Consider the following 13886-nt stretch of genomic DNA (forward strand, 5'->3'; position numbering starts at 1 on the left):
TTGAGTTCAAGAGCTGAGAGGTAATGTTACAGTTATATAGGACCCTGGTCAGACCCCACTTGGAGTACTGTGCCCAGTTCTGGTCACCTCACTACAGGAAGGACATGGAAACCATAGAAAGGGTGCAGAGGAGATTTACAAGGATGTTGCCTGGATTGAGGAGCATGCCTTTTGAGAATAGGTTTAGTGAATTCGGCCTTTTTTCCTTGGAGCAATGGAGGATGAGAGGTGACCTGATAGAGTTGTACAAGATAATGAGAGTGATTGATCGTGTGGATAGTCAGAGGCTTTTTTCCTAGGGCTGAAATGGCTAGCATGGGAGGGCATAGTTTTGAGGTGCTTGGAAGCAGGTACAGAGGAGATGTCAGGGGTACATTTTTTACGCAGAGAGTGGTGAGTGTGTGGAAAGGGCTGCCAGCGACAGTGGTGGAAGCAGATACAATAGGGTCTTTTAAGAGATTCCTGGATAGGTACATGGAGCTTAGAAAAATAGAGGGCTATGGGTATCCCTAGATAATTTCTAAAGTAAGTACGTGTTCGGCACAGCATTGTGAGCCAAAGGGCCTGTATTGTATTGTAGGTTTTCTATGTTTCTATGTTTCTAATACAAAGTATATTCACCAAAGTCATAAAGACAAGAGTTTTGCAGATGCTGGAAATCCAGAGTAATGAGCATCTACAGAGAGTAACAACCGGTTAACGTTTAGGGTGACATCCTAATGAAGGGCCTTAGCTAGAACCATCGACTGTTTATTCACTTGCGTAGATGCTGCCTGACCTGCTGAGATTCAGCAAAATATCGCCTGGATCAGAGAACTTTAGTTGTGGGGTGAGATTGAAAGTCTTGTTATATGAGGAGTGTTTGATGTCTCTGGGACTGTATTCACTGGAATTCCAAAGATTGCGGGGCGACCTCATTGGAACCTATCAAATATTGAATGGCCTTGATAGAGAGGATGTGTAAAGTCTATTTCCTATAGTAGGAGTGTCTAAGATCAGAGGACACAGCCTCAGAATAGAGGAGTGTTTTTTTAGAATGGAGATGAGGAGGAATTTCTTTAGTCAGAGAGTGGTGAATCTGTGGAATTTGTTGCCACAGGTGGGTAACATTTAAGGCAGATTTGATAGATTTTTGATTGGTCAAGCCATGGTGGGATGCGGGGAGAAAGCAGGAGACTGGGGCTGAGAGGGAAAATAGATCAGCCAAGACGAATTGGTGGAGCAAACTCGATGGGCCAAGTTACCTAATTCTGCTCCTATATCTTATGGTCTTATAACATTATGAGAGGCACAGGTGGAGTATATAGTCAAAATGTTTTCCCACTGTAGGGGTATCAAAAACAAAAGGAAATAGGTTTAAGGTAAGATTGGAGGTAAGCTTCATTTTTTACACTGAATTATTGATATCTAGAATGCACTGCCAAAAACGGCGGTGGAATCTGATGCAATCACTACATTTAAGGCGTATTTAGACAGATGGTTAAATATTCAGGGCACAAAAGATAATATTCAAATGTGCGATTAGTGTAGATTGACAAACATGTCAGTTTGGACACAATGAGGTAATGAGCTCATTTCTGTGCTGTACAAACGATCATTTATTCTTATGACTTGAAATGCCTTCTGGAAAGCATGTGTTATGTCAGTGGTTCCCTTCATCCAGAGTATGTTACTCATTCAAAAAGCTTCAGTAAGTCAGTCAAATAGAATTTCCATTCACCAAGTCATGCTGAATTTGTCTAATTGCCTTTTTTTTTCATGTGCCCTGCAATGAAGTCTTTAATACTGTAAAACCTTTTACATTTTTTCCCATGGTATATATTAAAGTGTGCCATTTCCTGCTTCATACCTCTGTCTTAAATATGGAGCTTCTCTGCCACGTCTGGACTAGAAGAACTCATATCAGTCAGCACACACTAGGTGTCCCTGCTGGCTTAGCTGGAACTGAGATCCTCTTCAGAGAGAATGCGGACATTGATGGGAATCCTTAAGAATGAAGCAATGACCTCATCAAGTGTTCTTCATTCTTAAACCCAGTCCCCTCCTCAACCAATCTTCCCACAGGATCTATGAGAACTAATGTCCATATTTGAAATTTCAAACATAAAAATAATGCACCACAGGAAGAAGGCCCTTCAGCCCGCAATGTTTGTGTCAACCATGATGCCAATTCAAACTAAATCCATCTGGCTGCACATATGCTACAATCTTCTTCGACTATTCAGTGACTCTCTAAGTGTCTCTTAAATGTCGCTGCCATATCTGCTTCAGCTACTCTTCCCAGCAGTTCATTCCAGACACCTACACAGTCCTTGTAAAACTAACATAAATCTTCCTTAAACATTACCAACTTCACTGTAAGATTCAAGATACAAGTTTACTTATCACATGTACATTAAAACATACTGCGGTGGTGCTGGGAGCACACCTTCCACACATGTCGACACACATTCCAGCACCAACACGGAATACCCACAATACTCAGCGGAAGAACACAAAATAGAACACAACAGGAGCAAAACTACAATAAAACAAGCATGTGCCTCCCTCCCACCCATGCAATATATAGTCTTCTCACCCCAAGGCAGTCTCTAGCGGAACCAAGTTTGGACGTGGCACACAGACATTAGGCCTTTAACTGCCCAAGAGACTGGAAGAGATTCGCAAACCTGGGGCTCCGGCTAATGGGCTTCGACTTCCAATTTGAGTCCTGGACCTTGATCCTTGCATTGACCCTGGGACCCACTGATCACCAGACACCAGGCCTTGAGCTCTGGACCCACTGATGACAGGACCCCAAAAACTAGGAGCCATTGGACCTCACTTCTCCTGCCCATACAGGACCACAACCCTCCTTATTATGATCTTGCACGTTATTGTCTACCTGCACCCCACCTCCCCTCTAACTCTATTCTGTACTTTGTTATTGTATAACCTCAATAGACTGTTGCGATGAATTGTTCTGTATGAGCAGTATGCTTTTCACTACCTTGGTACATATGACATTAGCAAACTAAATTACCCATTTACAATTTACCAATTTACAATAGACCATCATCATCATCATCATCAATAGATACTGTGGAAATATCAGCCACAGGGTCAACTTTAAAGATGAGGCACGGTTTTTCCTCTTATGATGATGTAAACAAATGATAGCAATGTGTTTCAATGATTTAAAATTCTGTTTCATTAGTGGAAATCAGAAATATACTTTGAATGCAATGCCACACTGTACAATATATTAATCCAACTTGGGCTTGGCCACTTATTATTCAATATATTACCTGCATAGGCATCAGATATAAAGCTTAAAGACAAGTGAATTATTCAATGCATAAGTTAAATGAAAGTTACTATTTTTTCAAATATTGCATGCCTTTCATTTTGGGCAACTTTAACAAAATAATGATGCTGTTCCAGACCCAGCCTGTCAGAATGTTTGGATATGTTCCAAGTGTGAAGCGGGTCGACAGTTCACTGACTTTAACGAGAACTGTTGCAGAATTTAAAAGGAAAGGAGAACAATAAGTGCTGGGCCAAAAGGACCATTAACTAAAACCCTCAAACTGAAAGTTAAGTGGCATGGCAACATTGCGGCAGGAAGCAATAACTAAATAGCAAATGAATACCGCGTCTTTACAGCATCTGTTGAGACTGTAGTCCTCTTTCCCAGACAATGGCGAGGGTAAGCAAGGAGCATAATGCTGCCTTGCTTTGAGTTAAGTCTCAAAAAGATTGCAACAAAAAGAAGGCCATTAAATACCACCGTAATGAAACAGTAATTAACGGGAAGGTGCATATTCACAAGCACAAGTGCCAAACCTGTTGTGCAAACCACCTGTGGGAGCACATAGACACTGAAGCAGAGTGACACAACCAACCCTAATGACTACCTGACTGCTTCCCTCTGGATACTTTGTTATCCAGTGAGGAGTCTCTCTGATCCTGAAAAACTCTGGACTTTTCTCTCAGGAGACTGACGTGCTGCCTGCTCACAGTTAGTGGTGCTCTGATGGGTCTGACCTGAGATTCCATGAGCATACTAAGTACTGGTATAGCTTTGGAAGCTGAGGCAATATCCATCAACTGCTGTGTACCTAAAAAAGTGGCTAATGAGTGTATATTCATGGTCTTCTGCTGTTGTAGCCATCTACTTCAAGGTTCGTCGTGTTGTGTATTCTGAGATGCTCTTCTGCACACCACTGTGTTTATTTGAATTACTGCCACCTTCCTGTCAACCTAAACCAGTCTGGTCTCCCCTGACCTCTCTTATTACCAAGGCACTTTTGCCCACAGAACTGCCGCTCTCTGGGTGTTTTTTTTTTTGTTTTTCACACCATTCTCTGTAAACTCTAGACAGCTGTGCATGAAAATCCTAGGAGATCAGCGGTTTCTGAGATACTCAAACCACTCTTTCTGGCACTAACAAACAGTCTATGATCAATGTCACTTAGATCACATTTCTTCCCCATTCTGAACAACAACTGAACCTTTTGACCATGTCTGCATGCTTTTATGCATTGAGTTGCTGCCACATGATTGGTTGATTTGATATATGCATTAACAAGCAGGTGCACATGCGTACCTAATAATGTGGCTACTGTTTATATGTACCAATAGAAGTGATTCTCTCCTAGCCCTCCATAATTCTTGGCACGAAAGGACAAGGATTCTTACCAGTGCTCAGTTATCTTGTGCATTGGATTCGCAGATAACACATTGCAACAAGCATCTCACCATGCATTTCTAAGAGCTTTTCTCTGAATGCATCACTCACATGGTCTTCATATGATCCCAACAGGGTACCATTCTTACAATATGGCGACTCGACACACTTGATTTGTTTCCCCTCTTACCAAACCGCAGCTCTCTAATTTCAGATGACCTCTCTCATGCAATTCACCTGCATAAGTGATTTTCTGCCTTGGTAGTGGTGATATCTCAGATGATGCTGAGCAATCACCTACATCAGTGATTTTCTGCCTTGGTAGTGGAGATATCTCAGTTGATACTGAGTGGGAATTTCTCTGCCAGTCTGGAATGACAAGAAGCAGTTGCAGACAACCTGGGTCCCTAATGAGTGTAGAAAATGAGGATAATACCCTTTTCTTTATTGCAATACATCACATGGAGTGTCACACCTGGAGCTACCTTCTTCTCCCAGGCAAGACTAATGCCTTGGATGGCCTCCTGGGTCTCTAGTGCAAACAACTATTTTTCTGTTGCTGATCGCCTTATCTAGAATTCCTGGATCTCTCTGCACTTCTGTCCCTACAATCTTAAAGATCTATTCCCCAGTGATTTGTGAACTGCTTGCCTTCCATGAAGTGCTGGAACTTCAAAGGGACAAGAGCACAGCCAAATGCTGGCATCTGCTGGGAAATCTTGCCTGTTTCAGGTATGGTGTTTACATTACAAATGAAATAATGTTGTAGGGAAAAAAATAGCAATTGCCATTGCAGTTGGTGACAAACGCGGTGAGGACAAAGCAATAAAATATTATTTCAATCATCTGGTTTGGAAGCAAAATAACATAGTAACCTTCAAATATGTACTCAAGGAGCTGGAAGTGTGCGATACCGTTTACTAATTATGTACATAATGAAACTTTTGACTTGCTGCAAACTGGTGAGTTATAGAAGTTTGAGGATCAGGTATATCACATGATTGATGCCCAGTACGTGCATAATATAAACAAATATGTTAGAAAGAATAAGCATGTTACACACTAAAATATCCATTAGACAAATGGATTTCAATATAAAAGCCTTTGTTCAAAGACTAACCTGTCTTTGGGACAAGGAAGCAGGTGTGGAAAAAGTTTACGTATGAGGAGTGTTTAATGGCTCTGAGCCAGTACTCGCCGGAGTTTAGAAGAATAAGGGGAATTTCATTGAAACCTATCAAATACTGAATGGACTCAATAAAGTGGACATGGAGAGGATGTTTCCTATAGTTGGTGAGTGTAGGACAGCCTCAGAATACAAGGACGTCCCTTTAGTAAAGAGATAAAGAGGAATTTTTTAAGCCAGAGGGTGGCCTACAAAGAAACCTAAAACTGCAACTATAAGTCCACCAGCCACGGTTTCATTGACCTTGTACACCTCGCAGAGTTTGTCTAACTTAACACAGAATCTGAAATACTGAGCAGCATTGCCTATACTCAGTGAATTATGGGTAAGTATTCTGGACTTGTACAGCACTGTTGCATGCCCAGGAAGGGCGGTATGCCAAGCAATGGTGAAACTGGCACTTAGTTCCTTTACTGGTTTTCACTTGAGTTCATATTTGGATTCCTGGGCACTATGCCATGGGATTAACCCACCCTCACCTGTCTCACAAAGATCTAAATGGAGTTGCAATTTTATATTTGGAAGGAAAAGTTTAGTTTATTTTGTGGACTTTATGCATGAATGCTTGGAAGTTTTCATGTTGTTTTACAACATTGAATCACAGTGGATTTAGTTTGGCTTCCCCCCCCCCCCACTGATCAACAGAAAAAGATTCATTCATGTCAAGGTGAAAACATACAACGTGATCTAAATTAATTACAAATATAAAACACAAAATAATTAATTGCATAAGTATTCACCCCCTTCAAGTCAGTACTTAGTAGATGCAACTTTGTCAGCAATTACAGCTTTGAATCTGTGTGGGTAGGTCTCTATCGGCTTCGCACATCTGGACACTGCAATCTTTCCCCATTCTTCTTTACAAACTGCTCAAGCTCTGTCAGATTTCATGGGGATTGTCAGTGAATAACCCTTCTCAAGTCCAGCCACAAATTCTCAATTGGATTGAGCTCTGGACTTTGACTTGGCCACTCCAGGACATTAACTTTGTTTTAAGCCATTCCTGTGTAGCTTTGGCGCTATGCTTGGTGTCATTGTCTTTCGGAAAAACAAATCTTCTCCCAAGTCGCAGTTCTCTTGCAGACTGCATCAGGTTTTCCTCCAGAATTTTCTTGTATTTTGCTGCATTCATTTTACCTTCTACCTTCTCAAGCCTTCTGGGGCCGGCTGCACCACCATGCCTCATGGTAGGAACCGCAAACACGAGGAAATCTGCAGTTGCTGGAATTTCAAGCAACACACATAAAAGTTGCTGGTGAACACAGCAGGCCAGGCAGCATCTCTAGGAAGAGGTACAGTCAACGTTTCGGGCCGAGACCCTTCGTCAGGACTAACTGAAAGAAGAGCTAGTAAGAGATTTGAAAGTGGGAGGGGGAAGGGGAGATCCAAAAGCCCTGCCCCTCCCACTTTCAAATTTCTTACTAGCTCTTCTTTCAGTTAGTCCTAATGAAGGGTCTTGGCACAAAACGTCGACTGTACCTCTTCCTAGAGATGCTGCCTGGCCTGCTGCATTCACCAGCAATTTTTATGTGTTATGATGGTAGGAATCGTGTGTTTTTGATGATGTGTGGTGTTTGGCATAAGCCAATCATAGCGTTTAGTCTGATGGCCATAAACCTCGATTTTGGTTTCATAAGACCATAAAAACTTCTTTCAGCTGACTTCAGAGTCTCCCATGTGCCTTCTGCTAACCTCTAGCTGAGATTTCATGTGAGTTTTCTTCAACAGAAGTTTTCTCTTTGCCACTGTCCCATAAAGCTGCGATTGGTGGAGCACCGGATTTTGAAGCACCCAGGCAACATTTGTATTATGCACAGTCTCTCCCATCTCAGCCACTGAAGCTTGTAACTCCTCCAGAGTTGTCATAGGTCTCTTAGTGGCCTCCCTCACTAGTCCCCTTCTTGCACAGTCACTGAGTTTTTGAGGATGGCCTGCTCTAAGCAGATTTACAACTGTGCCATATTCTTTCCATTTCTTGATGGTTGACCTAACTGTACTCTAAGGGATATTCAGTGACTTGGAAATTTTCTTGTATCCATCTCTTGACTTGTGCTTTTCAATAACCTTTCGCAGAGTTATTTGGAGTGTTCTTTTGTCTTCATAGTGTAGTTTTTGTCAGCATACCGACTCACCAGCAGTTTGATCTTCCAAATACAGGTATATTTTTACTACGATCAATTGAAACACCTTGACTGTTCACAGGTGATCTCCATTTAACTAATTATGTGACCTGCGTAACCAATTGGCTGCACTAGTGATGATTTGGTGTGTCATATTAAAGTGGGGGTGAATACTTATGCAATCAAGAATTTTGTGTTTTATATTTGTAATTAACTTAGATCACTTTGTAGAGATCCATTTTCACTTTGACCGAGAAGAGTTTTTTTCTGCTGATCAGTGTCAAACTCCACTGTGATTCAATGCTGTAAAACAATTAAACATGAATACTTCTTCTGGGGTGGGGGGAATACTTTTTATAGGTTCTATACATATCAGTATAAGACAAAGGAGATGATTATCAAGTTTAGGAGAACTCACACCTCTCTTTATATCAGCAGCACAGCAGTGGAAACTGCAAGCAGTTTCAGACTCCTGTGAGTACACATCTCATACAGCCTCTCATTGCCCCAGAACACATCCCTCACAATCAGGATATCTCACTAACCTCTACTTTCTCAGGAAGCTAAAGAGAACTGGATTATGCACATCTCCTTCTACAGATGTATAGTAGGGAGCTTCCTAATATGCTGCAGAACTGCTTGGTATGGAAATTGATTGTGGCAGACGGGAAGGCTCTACAGTGGATAGTCAAAATGCCCAACGCATCTCTGCCACCAGCCTACCTGCCATTAGGGACACATTTTGAATTGAATTGAATTGACTTTATTACTTACATCCTTCACATACATGAGGAGTAAAAATCTTCACGTTACGTCTCCGTCTAAATGTGCAATGTGCAATTTATAGTAAATTGTAATAAATAGCATGTACAACAGGACAGTCAACAGAGCATAGAAATACAATTGTATCAGCGTGAATTAATCAGTCTGATGCCCTGGTGGAAGAAGCTGTCCCAGAGCCTGTTAGTCCTGGCTTTAATGCTGCGGTACCATTTGCCGGATGGTAGCAGTTGGAACAGTTTGTGGTTGGTGTGATTCAGGTCCCTAATTATCTTTTGTACCCTTTTTATACACTTGTCTCTGTAAACATCCTGAAAAGTGGGAAGTTCACATCTACAGATGCACTGCGCTGTCTGTGCCACTCTCTGTAGAGTCATGCGATTGAGGGAAGTTCAGTTCCCATACCAGACAGTGATACAACCAGTCAGGATGCTCTCAACCATGCCCCTGTAGAAAATTCTTAGGAACTGGGGACCGAAGCCAAACTTCTTCAATCGGTCTGAGGTGAAAGAGGCACTGTTGTGCTTTCTTCTCCACACAGACCACATGAAATCCTCGGTGATGTGTATGCCGAGGAACTTAAAGCTGTTCACCCTCTCAACACCACATCCATTGATGTCAATAGGAATTAGCCTGACTCCATTCCTCCTGTAGTCTACAACCGGCTCCTTGGTTTTTGCGACATTGAGAGAGATGTTGTTCTCTTGACACCACTGTGTCAAGGTGATGACTTCTCCTCTGTAGGCTGCCTCACTATTATTTGAGATACGGCCAATCAATGTAGTATTGTCAGCAAACTTAATTAGCAGATTGGAGCTATGGGTCCAATATACATATGCAGAAAGGTGCTGGAAAAGGATTAATAACATCATGAAGAATCCCACCCATCCGGCTCGTGGAGTGTCTGTCCCACTCCCATCAGGGAGGAGGCTACGAAGCATCCAAACCTGGACCACCAGAATCAAAAACAGTTACTTTCCCCAGGCAGTAAGGCTGATCAACATTGCCACCCACTAACTCACCCCTTCATACCCCCTAACACCACTAATTTATTATTTTCTGTCAGTCACCTAGTGTACTGATACTTCGGTGCCTAGCATCTCTTAATGGACATATAATTATTCTATATATAAACTGACTTCTGTATTTATATTTATTGTGTTTTTTTAATATTGTTTCCTTTATCTAATGATTATTTAATTCTCATTTACCCTTGTGTACCGGAAATGACATTAAGCAATCTTGTACCATGAAGAACACTTGCAAAGAAAAGCTGAGATATGAGCTAGACCCCAGCCTTACCTTCTGTCATAAGCTCTCAAAGTATTCTAGGCTCAGGGTTCAATGGAGTGTCAACTGAGGCTCACCCTGCTTTTATGGCCTTGTTATGCTTTGTCACCTGAATCTGGGGGTCAACAAAATTTATATTCACACACAAAGGCAGGGTTAAAATGGGCATGAAGAGAGCACAAGTTGGGTGAATGAGGCAGCCAGCCAACTTGAATACTTTGGATTTTGTTCCTATTGAACAGATCTTGTATTTGAAAAGGACCCAGTGTGTTGTACACTTACATGAAAGGGTAGTTTAACATTGGTACTTTTCACGAAGGCAAAATTTTCATGTCTATAGCAGTCCTCACTACCTTGCAGCATGCTATCTAAAAAGTAGATGTTAAAATTGGGATCCACAATCCAACTGTTTAATCCCCTCAGGGAAATTATACATAAATGTTTTCCTACCAAAATTCAGAATTCTTATAATCTTCACACTGTAACCATTCAGCCCTAGCAGACTACCAATTAGCAGCAGCAATAGCGACTACTGTGTTTCTGCGGAACTAGCAGAAAAATGGAATATTTTTCTCAATGGAGCTCTTACTGTTATAATGGAACTTTATAATTAACCCCATCATAAAACTGATGCCATGTTCTAACACAGAGTTTTCACATTATCAGGTACAGGAGTGAAACCCAGTGTGGACCTCTGGTGCTGTAGCTCATCTGCTTCAACGTTCAATGTGTCTTGTATTCAGAGATGTTCTTCAGAACATCACTGTTGTAATGCATGGTTGAGTTACCATTGCCTTCTTGTCAGCTTGAGTCTGTCTGGCCACTCTCCTCTGACCTCTCTCATTAACAAGAGGTTTTCACCCACAGAACTGCTACTCAAGCCTCCATTCTCTGTTAACTCTGGAAACTGTTGTGTGTGAAAATCCCAGGGGAACAGCAGTTTCTGAGATACTTAAACCACTATCTGGCACTGACGATCATTCCACCGTAAAAGTTATTTGGAACATACTTCTTCCCCATTCTGATGTTTATTCTGAGCTATAACTGAACCTCTTGACCATCTCTGCATGCTTTTATGCACTGAGATGCTGCCATATGTTTGACTGATTAGATATTCGTATTATTGAGCAGATGGACAGGTGCATCTAATAAAATGGTCTTATGACCCATGTGTATGCAGGTTCACTCAAAGGGTCAAAGATTCAAGATTCAAAACACATTTACTGTTTCAAAGTAAATTTTCAACATTTTCAAAATACTGTATGTATGTCATATACAGCCATATACAGATTCATCTTCCTCCAGAAAGTTATGAAACAAAAGAAAACCTTGGAACCCGTTCAAAGAAAAACATTAAACCACCAACATGCAAAAAAAGAACAAATGGTGCATATGACAAAAAAACAAGCAAAATCACAAAGTCAACAAAATAGTCCTGGAATATTCAGTTTCAGCTAAGTTCATAAGCGATGCCAGTTCTTCATCCCCTATGCAGTTCAATATCTCATAAGCACGACATTAGTATTTAAAATATTTATATGTAGGTCAGTCATTTATCCAGCTCAGCAAATGTAGGATTGAATAGAGCATTCTGCATGGGGATGGGAATGTATCAAGATATTCCAATGATGTGATTTGAGTCCTATAAAACCCTTAACAGCAATGTGGTCTTAAAGCACAAAATAGTTTCTGTTTATTGTTATCCAATGCAAGCAAAATGGACATGTAAATTGACTTCGCTTGGTAAAACTGTAGCAAAGAGAGGCTTAAGAGTCACACTAATTCACACGAATTGTCCTGTGTCTCTTAGCAGATTTTGCTCAATGTGTTAGGACTTTTCAATAATGCAAGTATTCTCGCAGATATTAGCAGTTCTTCTCTCCAGTTGATGTTAAGCTAGAATAATTAACAATATGGGAAGAAGTACAAGTTCTAAAAAACAGTCCATAGGAAAGCATGGATAACTGAGAGCTCTTCTGGATTGTGCTGTATTGTGGTTACTTTGGATTCTGGGAGCTTGATGTGATGAAAGATCTGCTAGAAGTGTATTAGACCAAAGGAAAAATGAAATCTAAGCTCACTTTCTGTGGACAGAGATCATATTTAGATATTATTTCTATAATACTAGTCTTTTGGAATCAGAATGAAAACAGGATTTATAAAATCATGTTAATTTGGAATGAAATTCGTCTATATTGAAGGTGAATAGTTACTTGCTTTCTGAAGCCATAAACACTTGACCATTTCACAATTTGAGACAAACAAGGAACTGCAAGACATTTTTATAACCAGGACAGGAATGATTTTATGTATATCTAGTTTCAAATGCTCTGCATAGAAAACAAGAACAGGGTTATTGGGATTTATTTTAATTTCAGTTTATAACATGTATCAAATTCATTTATACTTTACTCCTATAATTAAATTCCTGTTTTCAATACATAATGTTTTATTTCTTTTGTGAACAGTGAGAGAAAACAAAATCTTGATATGAATTCCATCTGTTCTTTGCAAAATGTAACTTATTTTTAATTTTTAGGATCACAACGCATCAGTGACAGCGAAGTTTCCGACTATGATTGCGATGATGGAATTGGGGTTGTTTCTTCAGGTATGAAGCTAAAATAGTTCAATACACACCTCTTTCTTTTACATATCTTCCACATCATCACATTGGTATATTCAATCAAAAGTACACTTAGTGGCTACTTTACATTCAGTGTACACTCAAAGGTACCTTATACAGTGGCCATTGAGTTCATGGTCATCTGCTGCTATAGCCCATTCACTTAAAGGTTCAAAATGTTGTGTATTGAGAGATGGTCTTCTGCACACCACTGTTGTAATGTGTGGTTATTTGAGTTACTGTTGCCATCCTGTCAGCTTGAACCAGTGTGGTCATTCTCCTCTGACCTCTTTCATTAACAAGGCATTCTCACACACAGAATTGCCACTCACTGGAGTTTAAAAAAATTTTTTTTGCATCATTCCCTGTAAACTCCAGAGACTGTTCTGCGTGAAAATCTCTGGAGATCAGCAGTTTCTGAGATACTCAAATCACCCTGGCTGGCACCGACAATTACTCAAAGTCATTTAGATCATATTTCTTCCCTATTCTGATGTTTGGTCTGAACAACAGATGAACCTCTTGACCGTGTTTATATACTTTTATGCATTGAGTTGCTGCCACGTAATACTGATTAGGTATTTGCATTAATGAGCATGTACATGTGTACCTAATAAAGTGGCCACTGAGTGAAAATTTTAATTAGTTTCACTGATTTTTTATAAACTTATATCTAGAGCCAACCAGACATTTAGTAGACAAAAAATTTATAATTGACTTTCCAAATACTAATGCTTTCGAAGCACAATAGCATCAAAGCCGATTAAAAGCTGGCTCATGCAGAACTGCAAATAAATTAGAATTCAAGCAGAAGGCTAATGGCCTATGCTGTCTCTCCAGAACAGTTTGATGATTATCAGTTTTGTGCGGATCCTTGTGTGTGGTTTGTGATCAAACTTAGCTGTTGGGAGGAAGCTGGTAGGAGTGAAATTCTGTATCTCGTGGATCTTATTTCACAATCTCCAAGGACGTTCACATTTTGCATTCCTAATGTAATGATTTTCATTTTATTTAGATTGAGGAATGCAAGTGCAGTGCGATGGTTTTTGTTACTAGATTTCTAGTTAGGAAACAGAAATTTAATGTGCATTTAAGGTTAAAGTTCTCCTTATACAACTAGAAAATATCAAGAATTTTGGAAAGAATGCTTAAGGTTTGCATTTGTCCTGGGTGGCCCCACAGAGTAGACAATGGCAAATTAAAGAGACGTCAGTA

General features: G+C 40.3%; 1 protein-coding gene across 23 annotated transcripts in view; it reads left to right on the forward strand.

The window, feature by feature from the left end:
• Positions 1-13886, forward strand: part of rims2a (regulating synaptic membrane exocytosis 2a) — a 1105394-nt gene that overhangs the window by 744243 nt on the left and 347265 nt on the right. For all 23 annotated transcript variants that reach the window (XM_072262764.1, XM_072262846.1, XM_072262801.1 and 20 more), the window contains one exon: positions 12585-12656. In XM_072262764.1, coding sequence (XP_072118865.1) covers positions 12585-12656 — 72 coding nt within the window. The remainder of the gene's footprint in view (positions 1-12584; positions 12657-13886) is intronic.

This window comes from Mobula birostris, chromosome 1 (genome assembly GCF_030028105.1).
Source record: "Mobula birostris isolate sMobBir1 chromosome 1, sMobBir1.hap1, whole genome shotgun sequence".
Classification (NCBI taxonomy): domain Eukaryota; kingdom Metazoa; phylum Chordata; class Chondrichthyes; order Myliobatiformes; family Myliobatidae; genus Mobula; species Mobula birostris.